The sequence below is a fragment of the Budorcas taxicolor genome, chromosome 10 (genome assembly GCF_023091745.1).
Source record: "Budorcas taxicolor isolate Tak-1 chromosome 10, Takin1.1, whole genome shotgun sequence".
In the NCBI taxonomy this organism is placed as follows: domain Eukaryota; kingdom Metazoa; phylum Chordata; class Mammalia; order Artiodactyla; family Bovidae; genus Budorcas; species Budorcas taxicolor.
The window spans coordinates 50954974-50971432 of record NC_068919.1 but is presented as its reverse complement, the minus strand read 5'-3'; the positions used below and the strand labels follow the sequence as shown (position 1 = coordinate 50971432).

General features: G+C 42.3%; 1 protein-coding gene across 1 annotated transcript in view; it reads left to right on the top strand.

Moving 5' to 3' along the window:
- MYZAP (myocardial zonula adherens protein) overlaps positions 1-16459 on the top strand; it is a 141806-nt gene that overhangs the window by 50826 nt on the left and 74521 nt on the right. Inside the window, exons 9-10 of the mRNA XM_052646324.1 lie at positions 889-968; positions 2382-2487. Coding sequence (XP_052502284.1) covers positions 889-968; positions 2382-2487 — 186 coding nt within the window. The remainder of the gene's footprint in view (positions 1-888; positions 969-2381; positions 2488-16459) is intronic.

Below are 16459 nucleotides of genomic sequence, written 5' to 3'. Positions count from 1 at the left end.
AACTTATTGGTTTCCTATTGATACTGCAATCATTTACTACAGTTAGTGGCTTTAAAACATCATAGAGTTACCATCTTTAGGAGATCAGAAGTCCTAAAATCAAGGTGTGGGCAGGGCTGTTGGGAGCTCCAGAGGAGAATCCATTTCCTCACCTTTGCTCCCTTTGAGAGACTAATTATATTCCTTGGTGCATGGCCCCATTCTCCAGCTGCTAAATTAGCATTATAGCACCTCCCAGCCTGTGTCCAACTCTTGACTCTAACCCTTCTTCCTATAAGGGCCCAACCAGATAATTCAGGATAATCTCCCCATTTCATCCCCATTTCAAGATTATTAACTTAATCATGTCTGCTAAGTTCCTTTTTCCATGTAAGGCAACATGTTCACAAGTTTCAGGGATTAGAATGTGGAGGTCATTGCAGCACATTTATTCTGATTTTTACAGTATGTTTTTACAAGTAAACACAGCTGTGTAAACACTACCCCCAGTTAATTTATAGAATATTACAGAATTCCAGACCCTACTGAGGATTCAGAAAATAATCAAGAAATTCGTAGTATCACAGGTTGCTCATTTAGAGTATTGATTATCATTATTTAGAACTGTAAATTTTCATAAGACATCTGAGCCTTGGCTGATGAAATACTTTTTAAAAGATAAATCTTGAATGGCTTACCCATGTTATTTGTCTCTAACACATAAATACGTCTATAAATACACACTAGCAAATTTGAAATTTTGAGATTTGTTCGGACGCCAGTGAGTGAGTGTGTAAAAGCCCATAGGTGTCACATAGATTTGAACTGACTAGTATTGGAGTTGCTTGCTGTACATTCTTTAGCCAACTTGGGATCCATCAGTTAAATATTAATGTCTGTCTGTTTTAGGAACGCCATCAACTTCAACTTCAACTCCTGGAGCATGAAACAGAAATGTCAGCGGAAATAACCGATTCTAACAAAGAAAGGTAAGATATACCGTCCTTTGTTTTATAATGGATTAATGGTGGACACACTGTGTTTGTGTGGGCTCACTTGGTCCTTGCATTTTCATTCGTTTGGTTATCACTCTGCAGACTGATAACATGTAAAACGCTGGACTGGGAGCTTCCAGCCATATCTTGCAGCCCAGGGGTGGTTGTTAGAACAGTGGAACACGTCAATGCCTGTCACTAGTGCCAAAGTTCTGTCTATAAATGTTCCTCATAACCTTGAGCTCCACAGGATGCACCTTGTTGATGAGAAAACTCAACAGTGACTAATAACCATTGCCGTGGAAACAAATTTTACAATGTCTTTGTTTCCAAACATTCTTCAGTGAAACCTTGCCTTGTCCCTTGTTTGTGAGTGTATAAAGCCCTGCATGGGAAATGCAGGAGCAATGAACTGCCTATTCTGGAAACCAGAAGGCAGAGAGTCCACACGTGGCCCTTTAGTGAAGGGAGACGAGGTTGGCATGTGCTGAGCATTTGAGCAAGTTACTTAATCTGCCTGAGATCCTTTGCTTCTCTGTAAAATAAGAATTCTTTTTTAAAGTGGGATGAATTAAAGTGATACTAATAGTGCCCATCTCATTGGGTTATTATTGTGAGAGAACTGTTGGCTGTACTGCCTGTCACAATGTGTGCTGAAAAATACCTGTTCTCCTTCCTCTTACGTGACATCAGAGTTTGCAGAGTTCTAGGAATCCTCCCTAGTTTTTAAGGTTGTGCTAAGGAGGGACCCAGCAGAGACGGGAAGTGGTAAGCAGACCACCAGACCCTTTGTCCGAGTTCTAGTTTAGTGGCCCCAAAGAAAAGAGTCCATCTGCTGGTTCCTTGGGTTTCTTTGAACCAAGTAGAGTCTGAGGATAATCTGTGCTGGGTTTTTTTTTTTTAAACATGAAATATTTTCTGAGGTGGTCTATTCTGTTTTGATGGAGGAAGGGTGTTTCAGCATATTTCCCATTTTCTCAAAATAAATGGTGTGTGGAACAACTGTAATTCTGCTTTCCCAGTACTCTGCCACTTGATTTCAGATATGTTGTTGGGTTGCTAGACTCTTCTCTGTTTTCCTAATTGTAGCAATTACTGGATGTCCCGATATTGTTTTAACCCCCAAAGACACAGTCTCTCATATCTGTAAGTGGTGCAAAAAAATTATTTTCTCTCAGCTCTTGGGAGGTAAAGTAACTGTCTTTACACAGGGTGAAAGTTGCAAGTGGGAATTTGAAAAAGGGTCCTGTGTTCCTTCTTCAGTGGGGGTGGTTGGTCAGTGGTTAATAAACTAGGATACATACAAAGTAGGAAGAGTGCATCTTGTTTCTTTCGAGCAGTGACTTCGTGTGCTGGTCTTGCTGCGTCGGTCAAGGGTTCACTGGCTCTGTCTTCTACCTCTGTTAGGTATCAGCAGCTGGAGGAGGCATCAGCCAGCCTCCGGGAGCGGATCCGACACCTAGATGACATGGTGCATTGCCAGCAGAAGAAAGTCAAGCAGATGGTTGAGGAGGTAAGTCCTTGTGAGGGGTCATGGGCGTGAGATTGCTTCTTGTGGTGGGGACTCTTCAGCCCCAGAGACAGATATGACTCTCAGCTCTGTCTTCTGTAGTTCGCAGTGAACTAGCTCAGGCCACTGCTGTCTTGGCCCAAAGGAGAAGCTCCTCATATATCCCCTTTGGACTAGTGATGATCCCTCTAAAAGAGGGCTCTCTCCAGATCAAAAGGTTACAGTTAAGAAAGCTGGGAGGCACATTTCATAAATTCACCCCCCTATTCAGGTGGGTGCCTTCAGCTCAGGGACCAAAGGGTCCTTTTTCTCTTTAACTGTATAGTATGAAACCAAGGTACATGCTTACTAATTGTTGGACATAGTTTACTATCCTGTTTTTCTAAATGAAAAAACAGATAAGTTGAACATTTATATTTCTCTAGGAGGAAAAAAAATTTTCTTTTAAGTTGTGTTATAGTAACCTGTCTCTCTCTTGTGGTATGCTCCATAGGAGAAAATCCGTGCTGTGTACAACATATTTTCTTTCTCTTATTCAATTAAAAAAATCAGAAACAAGAGCAGTTAGTACTAACAAGGTTATAAGGATTCCCTAGGGACTCATTCTCTAACTTGCAAAGAAAAGGTTTCGTTTTAATTAAACAGAAAAACTGAAAAAAGCATTATGTGTGCTTATATTAAGCACAACTCTGAAAATCAGTTACTTGTTAATGCATTATTAAAATGAAAAGTATCTACTTCTAATAATTTACACATATGATAGATTAAACAATATATCTTTTTTTAAATTAATCTCTAAAATGTTGGAGCTAAAATTCCTCGGCTAAAGTCAGGGAATTGTGAGGATGGGGAGGGACACCTTTTTCAATTGTGTGTAGGACAAACACACATTAGATAAAATCTTCACCCAAATGAGAAACCCACTAACACAGTGTGATTGGCCCGAGTGGAGTAGAATAGGAGAAGGGGGAGCAGGCGCTCAAATGAGGAAATCCTGATGCAGTTTCGCGGTCCCTTGGCCCCGCTGGGCAGGAGCACTGTCAGCAGAAGTGATGGGCAGGCCTTGCCCCGGATCAGCACTGGGTAGATGTCGGGTGTTTCCGAAAGAAAAGCATCACTTTGTCACAGTTAGCATCTCAGGAACCGTGGCAGTCAGACTGTGGCTTTTCTGCTTCTGACTCCACACTCATGGTGTCTGCGGCCGGCTGCCCCTCATTTCCCCAAGGGGCTCCTTGGCTGTGGCATACTGCATTTCTCCCGCCTCACCACAGGGTACTGTCTGCATTGTTTCCCTGTCTAATATTAGAGAATGGTGAACAAAACCTCATGTGCATTGGCTTCTGATTCAGTTTTCATCTGTAAGGGTTTAATGATCGGTCTTTTTTTAAAAAATAATCTACTTAATTTTTGGCTGCACTGGGTCTGCATTGCTCGGGGCTTCTGTGGGGCTTCTCTAGTTACGGAGGGCAGGGGCTACACTCTGGTTGCAGCATGAGGGCTTCTCATTGTGGTAGCTTCTCTTGTGGAGCTTGGGCTCTGGGGTGCGTGGGCTTCAGTAATTGTGGCATGAGGGCTTAGTAGTGCGATTCCTGGGCTGTAGAGCACAGGCTCAGTAGTTGTGGCACACAGACTTAGTTGCCCTGAGATCTTCCCCAGCCAGGGGTTGAACCTGTGTCTTCTGCATTGGCAGGTGTATTCTTCACCGCTGAACACTGGAAGCCCTGATTGGTCTTTTTAAAAAGACATTTTCAAGTTTAGAATTCTAAGTTACTTCTGGAATCTAATAAACATACCGATTTGAAAGCAGTAGGGGAATAATTAGGACTTCCCAGGTGGTGCTAGTGGTAAAGGACCTACCTGCCAATGCAGGGAGATGTAAGAGATGGGGGTTCGATCCCTGGGTCTGGAAGATCTCCTGGAGGAGGGCATGGCAACCCACTCTAGTATTCTCACCTGGAAAATTCCATGGACAGAGGAGCCTAGCAGGCTGCAGTTCACAGGGCTGCAAAGAGACACAACTGAAATGACTTAGCACAGCACAGGGGAGTATTTATATATGCAAATAAGGAAGCATCTAAAGATCACTGTCCATATCTTGCTTTAGTGTCTCTGATGTAATATCTCCCGAATATAGCTATTCTAAGTGCCAATGATGTCTGAAAGACCAACCATTGAAGTGAAATCGCAGGCTGAAATTTCAGAGGCCAGCTGGGGCCAGCTGGGTTTCAACAGTTAGGTGGAGACAGAGAAAGAGAGCTTTAATTCTAAATTTAAACTAAAAATTACTTCTATCAGGTAATAAGAATTAAGGTATTTGTCCTGTACACCATGTTAACTCATACAACAGAAGGATGGTTTAAAATCTCAATCACTGTAGCCAATTCTAACTTTTTTTAAAAGTTAGAAACATGGAAAAGGGACAAATGAGCACACTAAGAAGTCCAGGACGAGGTTGGAAAGTATTAGAACCCTAGAACTCTAGTAATCCAGGGAATGATTGAAGGACTTGGACAGGAGATGGCCACGGGGAGACGTGAGAAGGGAGTTCACATCTTAGGAAAACTGTCATGGAGAAGAGGTAATATATTTTCGTTTGTATTGCAATGCAAAGGCAGATTGGAGCCACTGGGTGGCACTTGCAAAGAGGCACATTTCAGCTTTCTGTTCAACATAAAGGAAACATTTGTAGTACTGGCTGCCCTGAAAGGCATTTAGCCCTTAATCAGGTATGCATTTATGAGGAGAGAAGAAGACAAGATAGAGACTATATAAAGGACTCTCTGTTGTTTACTAGGCGGTGCTGTTGGTAGGATCTCAGCCTTTTCACTGCTTTGCGTAATGAATGAAATCAGCAAAGATATTCTAAATTTGGACCAAAGTTTGAAAAATCTAGGTGGCTGAATTAGTCATGTGGACTCCTCAGCTCTGGCTTGAGAAGAGAAGTGCTTTCTGTGAACTCCAGCCACCCAGACATGGAAGCAAATTTGACTGGAAGATGGAGGCAACCTTTACCTGTCACCAGTGTTAGGGACAGGTTTCCCTCTCTTCCATGAAGTCTGGAAGCCTGTCCCTGTGACGGCTTCATACTCAACAGGGGCAGGAATCCAGTCCCCATCCATCGTTGCTGTCATCTGAGTCATAATGTCTGTGAAGAAATTTGGTTTATTAAAATGATAGGCTCCTTCTTCTCAAAACATCTAGGTATTATTACTGAGGTTCGTTGAATCCTGACATGTTAAGCATGTCCAGTGGAGTGTAATTTCTTAAAAATATACTAACTAAAAACTAACCAATCTTGGTATTGCCATCCTTAGCTCAATAATGACTTTTCATTGTATGGGACAGTACACTTCCACAGGGATTTGTGTGTGTAAAAGGGGGCCCTTTTGAAATGAAGGATTAATATATATCTTATCGGGTCAAGTTCACTGAGAAAAGATACAGAGTATCTTGTGTGAGGTGTGAGAGCAGATACCCCCACTTGGCTAGATCTTCGTACTCAATGAAGTCTCCTTTTGTGCTGTTTATCAGGGATTGGTCATCTCCCTCCCACCACTGGTTCTTCTGACTAGTTCTGGATCTGACAAATAGACATGCACACACGCCCAAAAATGCCCCTTTTAGACTTTCAAGAGTTTTCCAGAAAATACAGAGGCACTGAAAAAAATAACAGTCATGAAGAAACTCACTCATCCATCCATTTACCAGATCCCTGCCTGCACTTTCTCTTTGCTGGGGCTGGGCACCAGTTGGGGGCGGGGCAGATAGTGGCTCTGCCCTCCTGGATCTTACTATCTGGTGTTAGCTGAGTTCCAGTCATCCTTGCTTCTTGGGCTTCAGTCTTCTGTTGCCAAGCTGTCTTGGGTCTGGGTCTTTTGTCTCAAATCAGGTTGAGTTCTTTAGCTTGCTGCTGAAGGACACAGGAGATCAGGGATGAGCACACGGCTGCAAGAAACCTACAGCCCAAGCAGTGAACACCTGACATACCTTTAAATATCTTCAGTCAACAGGGGGTTGACGCCTCCTTCCCTGCTCTCATCAAGGCCCAGTCCCCTGCCAATCAAAGCAGCTTTCTGCCCAGGGGAAAATTATCTGGAGGAAAGCAATTAAAAATTAAATTCTCTCGGTTCCAAGAATCTTCCCGTTTAAATGGATCCATCATTTGTTAGCACACAATTTATTTTAAAATTCTTGTGTGGTGTGGTGTGCTGAAATGTACAGTGCAAAACACGTTTTCACCAAGTACCCTGTGTTTAGAAGATTCAGATAATTAGCCACCTGGGGGAAGGGGAAAGGAGCCGTGGCCATGAGCCCACAACCCTAACCCGCTCAATTGCCCTGTTTCCAGATCATGTCCCACGAGCTCTTCTCCAGATTTAGTCTCCGGCTGTTTGGAAGATAACAAAATGGTAGCCTGCTCCGGGTTGGAAGCAGTTGCTTTCATTGTTCGTGGTTAGAAGAGCACTTGTACTCTCTCTGCGGGGAAGAGGTGGTGTGTATGTGTGATGAGCGGATGAACAAAACACGAAGGACATGCTATTGAAAGGAAAATGTGATGACGTAGGGCTCTTATTGGTGGAAACACCCGCATTCTGTAACCTCAGCTTCTATGGCCTGACGCTACAGAGTCAAGAGAACTCCAAGACCCACAGAGTATTTCTAGCAACATGGGTTCCTAGACATCAAAGAAGGAACTGTGGTGAAAGATAGTACTAAAATATAATTTAAAAGTGCCAGGTGGAGGCTGGTCCTAAGATCTTGGAGATTGAAGCCTTATTTATGGAAAAGCTATCAAGGACATCTGCCAAGGAGATGGGAAGCAGCCTCGAAGAACTCCTTCCTCCGGGAGGAAGCGCTCCCCACCTGATCACACCCCAGGAAATACAGAAGCAGCCAAGTGTCTCTGTCGCTTGATTATATTTGTATGTGGGAAGTGGCCCTGAGGATGTCTTGCTGAATCAAGATACAACACTAGTCAACTTAGCACTCTCCTTGTTTAAGTACATTTGGTTTGCTTCCATCACCATGAATACACAGCTCAACTCACTTCATGAAAAGAAGTACATCTGATGAAAAGAGAAATGTATTTGGCTGAAATGTCCATAACGTCTTACGGGAAAACCTGGACAAACTTTTTGACTCACCCAATATATTGACATGAAATATCCTTCATGCATGCTATATTTTTGTAGAGGCCTTGAGACAGCCACAGGCCCTGGTATCTCAACTAAACAGTGTTGCTGGGAATTGTAGTAGCAGCAGCGGTAATAATAGTCAGTGGGTGGTATTAGCCTAGTATTGGAGTGGGTTCATCAAGGGGGTGGGTGTCATTTAGACGTTGGGTAGTTTTTTCCCCTCCATCCACTTCTCTGTGGCCAAGTGGGCAGGTAGTTGGCTTTGGTCCTCTGTCTAGATGTTTCTGTGCAGCAGAAAGGGAGCACATGGATCACTTCGCACTTGAGTAGTGAACTGGCGGTGTGGTTTTACTCTCCGCCAGTGTTCTGTTTGAATGCAGATCCCCAGATACTCTGCTGGGTTTCCCAACGTCCACCAGGGAGCTTGGAGTCGGATCTGAGAATTGCTCATCTAGATATCACTCTACCATAGGGGCCTACATTGTTTCTAGAGATTCCATTACTGCCCTCGTGTTTTTCAACGTCTGTGGTGGAAAAGTTATTAGCATTTGTTCTAGTGGAGTAGACTCGCTACTCAGCTTCAAAAAGTGAAATAATATCAAACCAGGGAATGTAATGACTTCTGGAGAAAGTGGGGCACCCATGTGGGGCACCCATGTGGGCCTCCGTCCTAGGACTGTGTGCTCTTGCCCTGCCCTGGGAGTTCCTTCTCTCTTTTGGGCCATGGGTAGTGTCCTGGGGCCAGATGAGCCTTCTGTTGCGGGGCAGAGAGTGAGTGAGGGGCTGAGACTGTCTGTGAGACCCTGAGAGGGCCTCCGAAATTTTGCCTTAACTAGATGACCCGCGCACCTCCGCCTTGGCCTGATGCTGGTTCCTGGGCTGGTTGGGGACCTCCTTAGATCTGGGTCCCCTGCCTTTCAGGACCTCCCCCCATCTGCTCCTCCTTGCCTTTGCCCATGTGCCTCAGTTTACCGCTCCTGCCAGGACAGCGATATGGTGTGAACTTGACTTACTACATCAAACATGAGTTAGGTGCTCAAACCCTGCCCCCCCCCCCCGCCCCCACTCACACTACCACCCCATTCCCAACCCTTAATTGGATCCTAAGCCTTGAACTCTTTTTTAAGGCTATGCTTTTGTCCTAGGGCTGCTCACACTCCTACCCCAAGGAGATACTACTCATAAGCTGAGGCCGAATTTACAGTAATTGAAAATGTTACAGTTTTCAATTCTGGTGTTTAACACTGTATTAGCCACTTCTTGATTTAAAAATCTTAGATGGTTGATGTAAAATGTGAAGGTTTTAGAAGGTGTCAGAAAGCTCACACAGATGTAAACCTTTTTTCTATGCATTATTGAAATATTGCAGGTTCATGGTATTGCTGGTACTGGTTAATGTATTCACGATTCGAACTGTCCTTTCAAGGGAGAAGGTCTTTTCTTTGTAAATGTCATTGAACCCACTTTCTGTTTGTTGAAATCATTTCTGATTGGCTCAGATATATTTCTCAGAGACTTGGAAGCTCACACTCTGTCCGTGGCAGTCCCTGTGACTGTGCTTCTCATCTGAGAAACTCTCAGAGTGGATGTTCATCGTGTTGCCTGGCTGTGCATCTAGACCTCCCATGCCACGTTAATTCTCTCTGGGCGGTATTATTAGCACCATTTTTTAGTACAGGGAACTGAAGCTTAGTCTTAAAAAAATAAGTTGCCAGCAGCCTCTCCACAGGTGACGATGGTGCTAGGCCCACACCCAGATTTTTGACTCCAAAGCTAGCCTCGTTCTTTGCTTATTTTTTTTAGCAGTTGGAAAAAATTATAATTTTTGTTTTGTTTGGCCTCACTGCACAGCATGTGGGGTCTTAGCTCCCTAACCAGGGATTGAACCTGTGCCACCTGCATTGGAAACGCAGAGCCCTAACCACTGGCCCACCAGGGAAGGCACTGGAAAAAAATTAAATATGGAGAATAATAAAAATAAAACCTATGTACTCTCTTCTGGAATTGAAAGATATTAACATTTTGGCATATTTTGTATTTTTTTCCTAAATAAAGAACTTTAAAGAAGTTCTCATTTTACTCCTCCCATTTCAAATCTTTGTCCTTCTTACCCTCTACCCCATCCTGCCCCAAGGCTTCCTTCAGAGGCAACTGGCCTCTATCCAGACCATGTTTCTCTGCTTTTACTATACACACATATGTTTATTGTCAATGTATAGCTTAGTTTCTGGGTTTAAAAAGGTATGCAGGGAGTTTCCTGGTGCCTTAGTGGTTAGGATTTGGTGCTTTCATCACAGGGGCCTGGGTCTAACCCCTGGTCGGGGAACCATCCCACATGCTGTGTTGTGTGGACAAAATACAAATAAATAATAAAACAGTGTGTAAAATTTTATATATAGTGTATAAATAAATTTTATTGTATTTATTTTGAAACTTATTCTTTTCCCCAATTTTGTTTTTGGTGTTGTTCCATATACTAGATCTTAATTATTCATTTTGATGGCTCTCTAATATTCCACTATCTGAATATATTATAATGTATCCTCTTGATAGACATTTAGCTTGTTTCCAATTTTTTATTCTTTTACAAACAATACTGTACATGTGTCTATGCTTATCGAGGGAATAAACTTAGAGGAGGAATTGCCAGGGCCTGGGATTGGCACAGTCTCACCTGTGTCACTCTCCAAAGTGTGCATAGACGTCTACCTGTCATGTATAAGGGCAGATTTCCCCACATCCTCACCACCTCTTAGACTATAATTTTAGCCAGTTGTGAAATAATATTTCTTTGGCTTAGTTTTAATTTGCATCAGCCTGGTAACTGCTCATTACAACTAGAGAAATTGACCCTAAACTTCTCAGCAGCCAAGCTCGCATTCTTATAAATTGGTTGTTCACATCTTTTGTTCATTTTTCTGTTTGGTGGTTTTTCTTTTTTTCCTGATGATTTGTAGGAATTCTGTATACTGCCAATATTAGTTGTTTATCAAACTAATTGCATGCTATTATCTTTTCCCAGTTCATGGTTTTTGGTTGTTTATGGGGTTTCGTATAATGTACACATTTAAAAAATTTTGTTATAAAATTATCAGTCTTTTTGTGCTGTGTTGTGTGCCCTGTTTGTCATAAGTTTTAGAGTTGTGTTTTTCATTTTTAGGTCTGTAATCACCACCCGCCTCCCCCTCCCCGCCCCACGTTCTTGCCCATCGTTCTTCCTTACTCTGTTTTTCTCCATAACACTTTATCATCTTGTGCTATATCCTACACTTACCTGTTTTGCTTGTTTATGTATTGTCTCTTTCTCTCCACTGGAATGTAAGCTCTCTGAGGGCCGTGGGTTTTGTCTGTTTTATTCATGTCTGTATTCCCAACACTTGGAATAGTCACTGGCATATAACAAGTGCTCAATAAATTTTATTGAACAAATAAAGAGTAATCTGTATGGAATTTATTTTTTGTGTGTATAGTATGAATAGAAATTTCACCTTTTATTCCCTCATGGAAGGCTTGTTTCTCTAACACCATTCATTGAATAGTCCATCCTTCCACCACTGACTTTTTTCATTCAGCCTTTATCAAGCTGAAGTAACTTCCTTTGAGCCACTGTCTTTATATATTCCCATCCCCCTTCCTCTGTGCTAAAGTTTGCAGGAAAGTCAGCCCTCTACATACAGTAGCGGGAGTGAGGGTGATGAAGAGCTAGGCCCTGTTTATGGAGAGTGCTTTTCTGATGGGTCAGCCAGTAAACATTTAAGAAGCACCTTTTATGAGCCAAATGCAAAGACAGACCTGAGTCCTCAAAGCCCTCAAAGGATTTTCTGGTTGACATTAAAGCTGTTATAACTCAAGGCAGAATATAAGGGTTGAGCAGGCAATGAGCTGTGTGCTGAGGACATAGAAACTGGAGAACACAGTGGTTAAGTTTGTAGGCGTCAAGTAAATTAAATCTGTCTCTGCGTCCTGCCTCTGCTTCTCACTGGGCTTTATATCTTGAGCAATTTACTTATCTTCTCCCACATTTCATTTCCTTATCAAAAAATGTGAGTGATGATAATAATACCTGCTTCAGAGGTTGTTGATGGAAAGAATGTACACTAAGGGCGTAGGTCAGTGCCTGCAAATACTCACTGATTCTAGTGTACATGGAGAAACTTTAGGGAGGAGGTGATATTTGACTGTGTCTTGCAGCATGGGTTAGATTTTTCTAGGCAGGGATTGAGTAGGTGGAAAAGGACGTGCCAGACTAGACATAGAATCAATTAAAAGCACAAACATGAAGGCCAGAAAGTACAGGGTGAGTTCAGCGAGCAATATCCCAGTTTGAGATGACAACTTTAATGATGGCAGGGAGTAATGATGAAGAGACTGGAAATGTAGGTTGAGCCTAACTGTGGTGGATTAGGAGCGACAACCTGAGAAAACATCCTTTATTTCTCAGCTCCTGATTCTTCGATGGCTCCCCATTGCCAATGCCTCTGGCAGGGGTTTCCTGAAGAATCAGAGAGGAGAGGGGCAAGAAGGGCAGCTCAGAGGCTTCCTGGAGAGTCCTGGTTACTGCAGGTGAAGGTCCATGTTCCAGGGCATCTGAACATTAGGAACGTGTGTTTCTGTGATGTGCACCTGCGTGTGTATGTGTGTGTGTTTAATTGAAGCCTCCTTTATTTTTTGTTTTGTTTTGTCTTAGAATTGACACAATTAATAAACAAATCTTTATTTTTTAAAAAAGATTTTATTGGAATATAGTTGATTGACAATGATGTGTTAGTTTCAGGTGTACAGCAAAGTGAATCAGTTATACATATATCCCCTCTTTTTAAGATTCTTTTCCCATGTAGGTCATTACAGAGTATTGAGTAGAGTTCTCTGTGCTATACATTACGTCCTTATTAATTATCTATATTGTATATAGTAGTGCACGTCTATCAATAGGAACCTTTTTTTAAACCACTTTTTTTTTTTTTTTAGCATCAGCTTTGTGTCAGGTGTGGAGCTGGGTGCTTCTGTATACAGGCCTACCTCAGAGATACTGAAGGTTGGGCTCCAGACCACTGTAATAAAGCAACTATTATAGTAAAGTGAACCACATGAACTTTTTGGTTTCCCAGTGCATATAAAAGTTATGTTTATACTGTAGTGTATTAAGTGTACAATAGCATTATGTATAAGAAAATGTACAGACCTTAATTAAAAATACTTTATTGCTAAAAACTGGTCACTAACCATCATCTGGGGCTTTCCTGGTGGCTCAATGGTAAAGAACCTGTCTGCCAATGCAGAAGATGTGGGTTCCATCCCTGAGTTGGGAAGAGCCCCTGGAGAAGGAAATAGCAACCACTCCAGTATTCTTGCTGGAGAATCCCCACGGACAGAGGAGCCTGGCGGGCAACAGTCCATGGGGTCTCAAAGAGCCAGGCATGACTAAGCGGCTGAACAACAACAGAAGCATCGTGTGAACCTTCAGTGAGTCGTAATCTTTTTGCTGCCATGGAGGATTAAAAATATTGTGAGAATCATCAGAATGTGACACAGAGATACAGGGTGAGCAAATACTGTTGGAAAAATGGTGCCGACAGACTTGCTCAATGCAGGGTTGCCACAAACCTTCAATTTGTGAGCAATGCGGTATGCGTAAAGCGCCATAAAGCAAAGTGCAGTAAAACGGGTTATGCCTGTACACCCGCTGATTGTTTAGCCTGAAACATTTCTCTCCCTGGATATTCCTGTTCGGTGTGTGGTCTTTTGTCCCTGATACTGTGTCCATCCAGGGAAGCTTAGAGGACCCTCCTTCCTGCTTTCCCACCTCACCTTCCTCTAAAGTCACAGAGGAGAAAAGAGCAGCCTTAAGACGTAGGGCCCCTGCAAACCGTTTGTAAAAGAAGGTCTTGCCTGCCAGTGTTCTTCCCTGCCTGGCCTAATTTGCAGGCAGCACTGCCGAGATAGGCTGTCATCACAGGGAGGACAGAGGCCACCCTCTGGACCTCAGGCTGGTGTGAACAGAAGAGCCCAGGCCTTGTCATCAGAGAGACGTGGGTTTAGGTCTCAGCCCTGCCAGCATCAAGCTCTTGGGTGACCAACTGTCCTGGTTTGCCTGCAAATGAGAAGGTTTCTGACACACGAGACTAAAACCTAGGAAGTTCCAGGCCAGCTGGGACAGGCTGGTCCCCTCTTAGTCCTGTGGTCTGAACCTTTCCCTCACCCCCTCGGCAGATGGCTGGTGCATTCTGTCTCTGGGTAGGAGGGGAACCAAACATCACTTGCCTGCTCCCCTGTTGTGCGAACTCATGCACTTCTTTCTCCACGTGCTGGTTCCCTGCAAGTGGAGACCACGTCTCCCTGGCTCATGGCTGTGCTCCTGGAACCTAGCACTGGGTCACGGCTGATGTTGAGGAGTGAGTGAACAGTGAAACTCTAGGAACCCCAGTTCCTTCGTCTATGGGGGTAATGACTCTGAGAGTTGTTTCTGAGAATAATGAGCTAAGCCATCAAAAGCCCTGATGCCCAGTATGCTCTTTTCTTCCTTGCCAGTGAACGCCCACAGATTGGGATGCCAGTTTATCCATCCTTCACTGATGTTTGTATAGTCCAGTTATGAGTGGGTACCCAGGAGATTCAGGGGGCTGGTGGTTCTTCAGTAGAAGTGGGGTGATCTGTAATATAAGATAGAAATCAAACCAAATTAGATTACTTTACCACAGAAGCCAGTTTCAACTGATCCTTTAGAATAGTATAGTTCTATGATTATATATTACTTCAAACTTAATAGAAAAAAATTGATTAAAATGTGTGCCCTGTTCATATCTGGCCTGGCTGAATGCCACAAGACACATTAATTGAAAATGAATTTCTCCAAACCCAATCAAACATCATGAAGATGAAAAATGTACCTTTTTCCCTCCGTTCCTTCATTGATTTTTCATTTTCCCCACTCAGAGCTTCATTTAGCAATTTTTCAGTTTCCTTTTGTTGTGGCCTTAACTCATCCCTCCGCTCCCCCCAAAATGAGATAATGTACCATTTTCCTTGTCCTTTTTAAACTGTCCTTTCATGCTGCATTAGTGCAGGGCAGAGCCTTGTCTTGTCATAGGCCCCTGTGTTGTATCATTTTTTAAGAAAAGAAGGTAACCTTATTTTTAAATTCTTTCTGTGGTGGTTTTTACCAAAGGGAATGCCCTTTAAAAATATATATAACTATGAAATTACACTGTTACAGCACTTATAAAATAGAAAAAGAGAAACTATAGCAAAAAAAAAAGCCTTTTCAGAGGAAGAATATTAGATATCAATTGTTCTCAGTGTTCATGGTGAGGTGTTTGGGCATCGGGCACGATTCCTATTTTGTTGAGAGAAATGGAGAAAACTATTTGCCAGATCACAGCATGTTGAGCTGAAAACTAGGCTGGGTTAGGACAAGAGGGAGCAAGGGGAGGTGATAAAAACCCCAGGTGAGTTCTAGAAGATTCTTGCCTGTCCTGTGCCAGCTGTAACCCAGTCAGTCCACTGGGTCTCTGGGTAACTGGGGGTTCAATGTGGGTAACAATAATAGGGATCATTAGTCTATTTTTCTGTCAAATTTTCAAATAATTGAGCAGCATGCATTTCCCATGAGAAGTCGAGAAAGACTCATATTCAAGTATCCTATTGCTTCTCTTTGACCTAGGATTCAGAACTCCGATTCTCTCATTTTGATTAGAGGCTTTGATTGGCAGGTATCCATTTTTGGTATATTTTCAATGGGAAAATGACTTCTTTCTTTACCAAGGTGGTTTAAAGTAGAAAGTCTTTTTATTTATTTGTTTTATAACTTGCTTTATTTTTAGCATCTTTCATGTCAAATTAGGGTTCTATACCATTCATCTTAATGGCTTTATGAGCCCATTAGAAAGAATAACAGAAAGAGGTACTGGTGATAGAGGTTTGGAAACTTTTTATTAATGTGTTGAGTTTCATGATAAGCACACACACAAATACCAACCATCACACTGATTCTGAGTAAAAGTGCTTGGTTTACTTTCCTTGGCTATTCTTAAAATTAGAATGAAAACAAAACAAATTTCAGAGAAAATAAACAATAATATCATAAACTTAGTTTGGATTAAAAAAATCTAATTTCCTTACTCTTACAAGATTGTAAACAGTTTAATTCACTGTGACAGTCAGTTTTAATGTGCCTTCTATATCATGCCCCGTTTCAGTGTATCTTCTGTTTTATTAAAGGCATTTGCAGATATATGTATATTATCATTTTCCAGCTGGTAAGAGAAAACACCCTAAAGCATAATCTCTTAAAGAAAAAGTATCAAGTGCTATCTAGTATTTAGTACTTATTTGCTGCTCTATTTCTTATATTCATTCATTTCTCTCCACATCACCAACCTCCGTACTGAGTTATATTTCATGAGTCTTGCACAGTCGGGTACTATTCACATCCTTTTAATTACAGGCTGTATCACATTCTGACATCTAACACGAAATGACCCGTGTCTTTCGTGTCTGTCACCAATGTGAAAAAATTCCAGGAAGCCGACAAGCCTTGCAACCTCCGGGGGTTGTTGTGAATCCATAAGAGGACCTTACTGAGTTTTTGTATAATTTCATTTTAGTATGGTTGACATACAAGGTCCTTTTTGAAAGAAATTGGGAGGGATCCTTTCACTATAGGAATCTGTTTCCAAAGCAGTTTATAAAAATGTGTGGATGGATAGCAGTGATTTCACCTCCTAAGAGGACTGCTCTTTCATATAAGATAATCGATACACTAAACATCTGTTCCGTGTGGGCTTGCTGTCTGGTGCAAGGGGAAGATCTAAACAGACCGTGGTAGTGGCAGTGATGGTTCC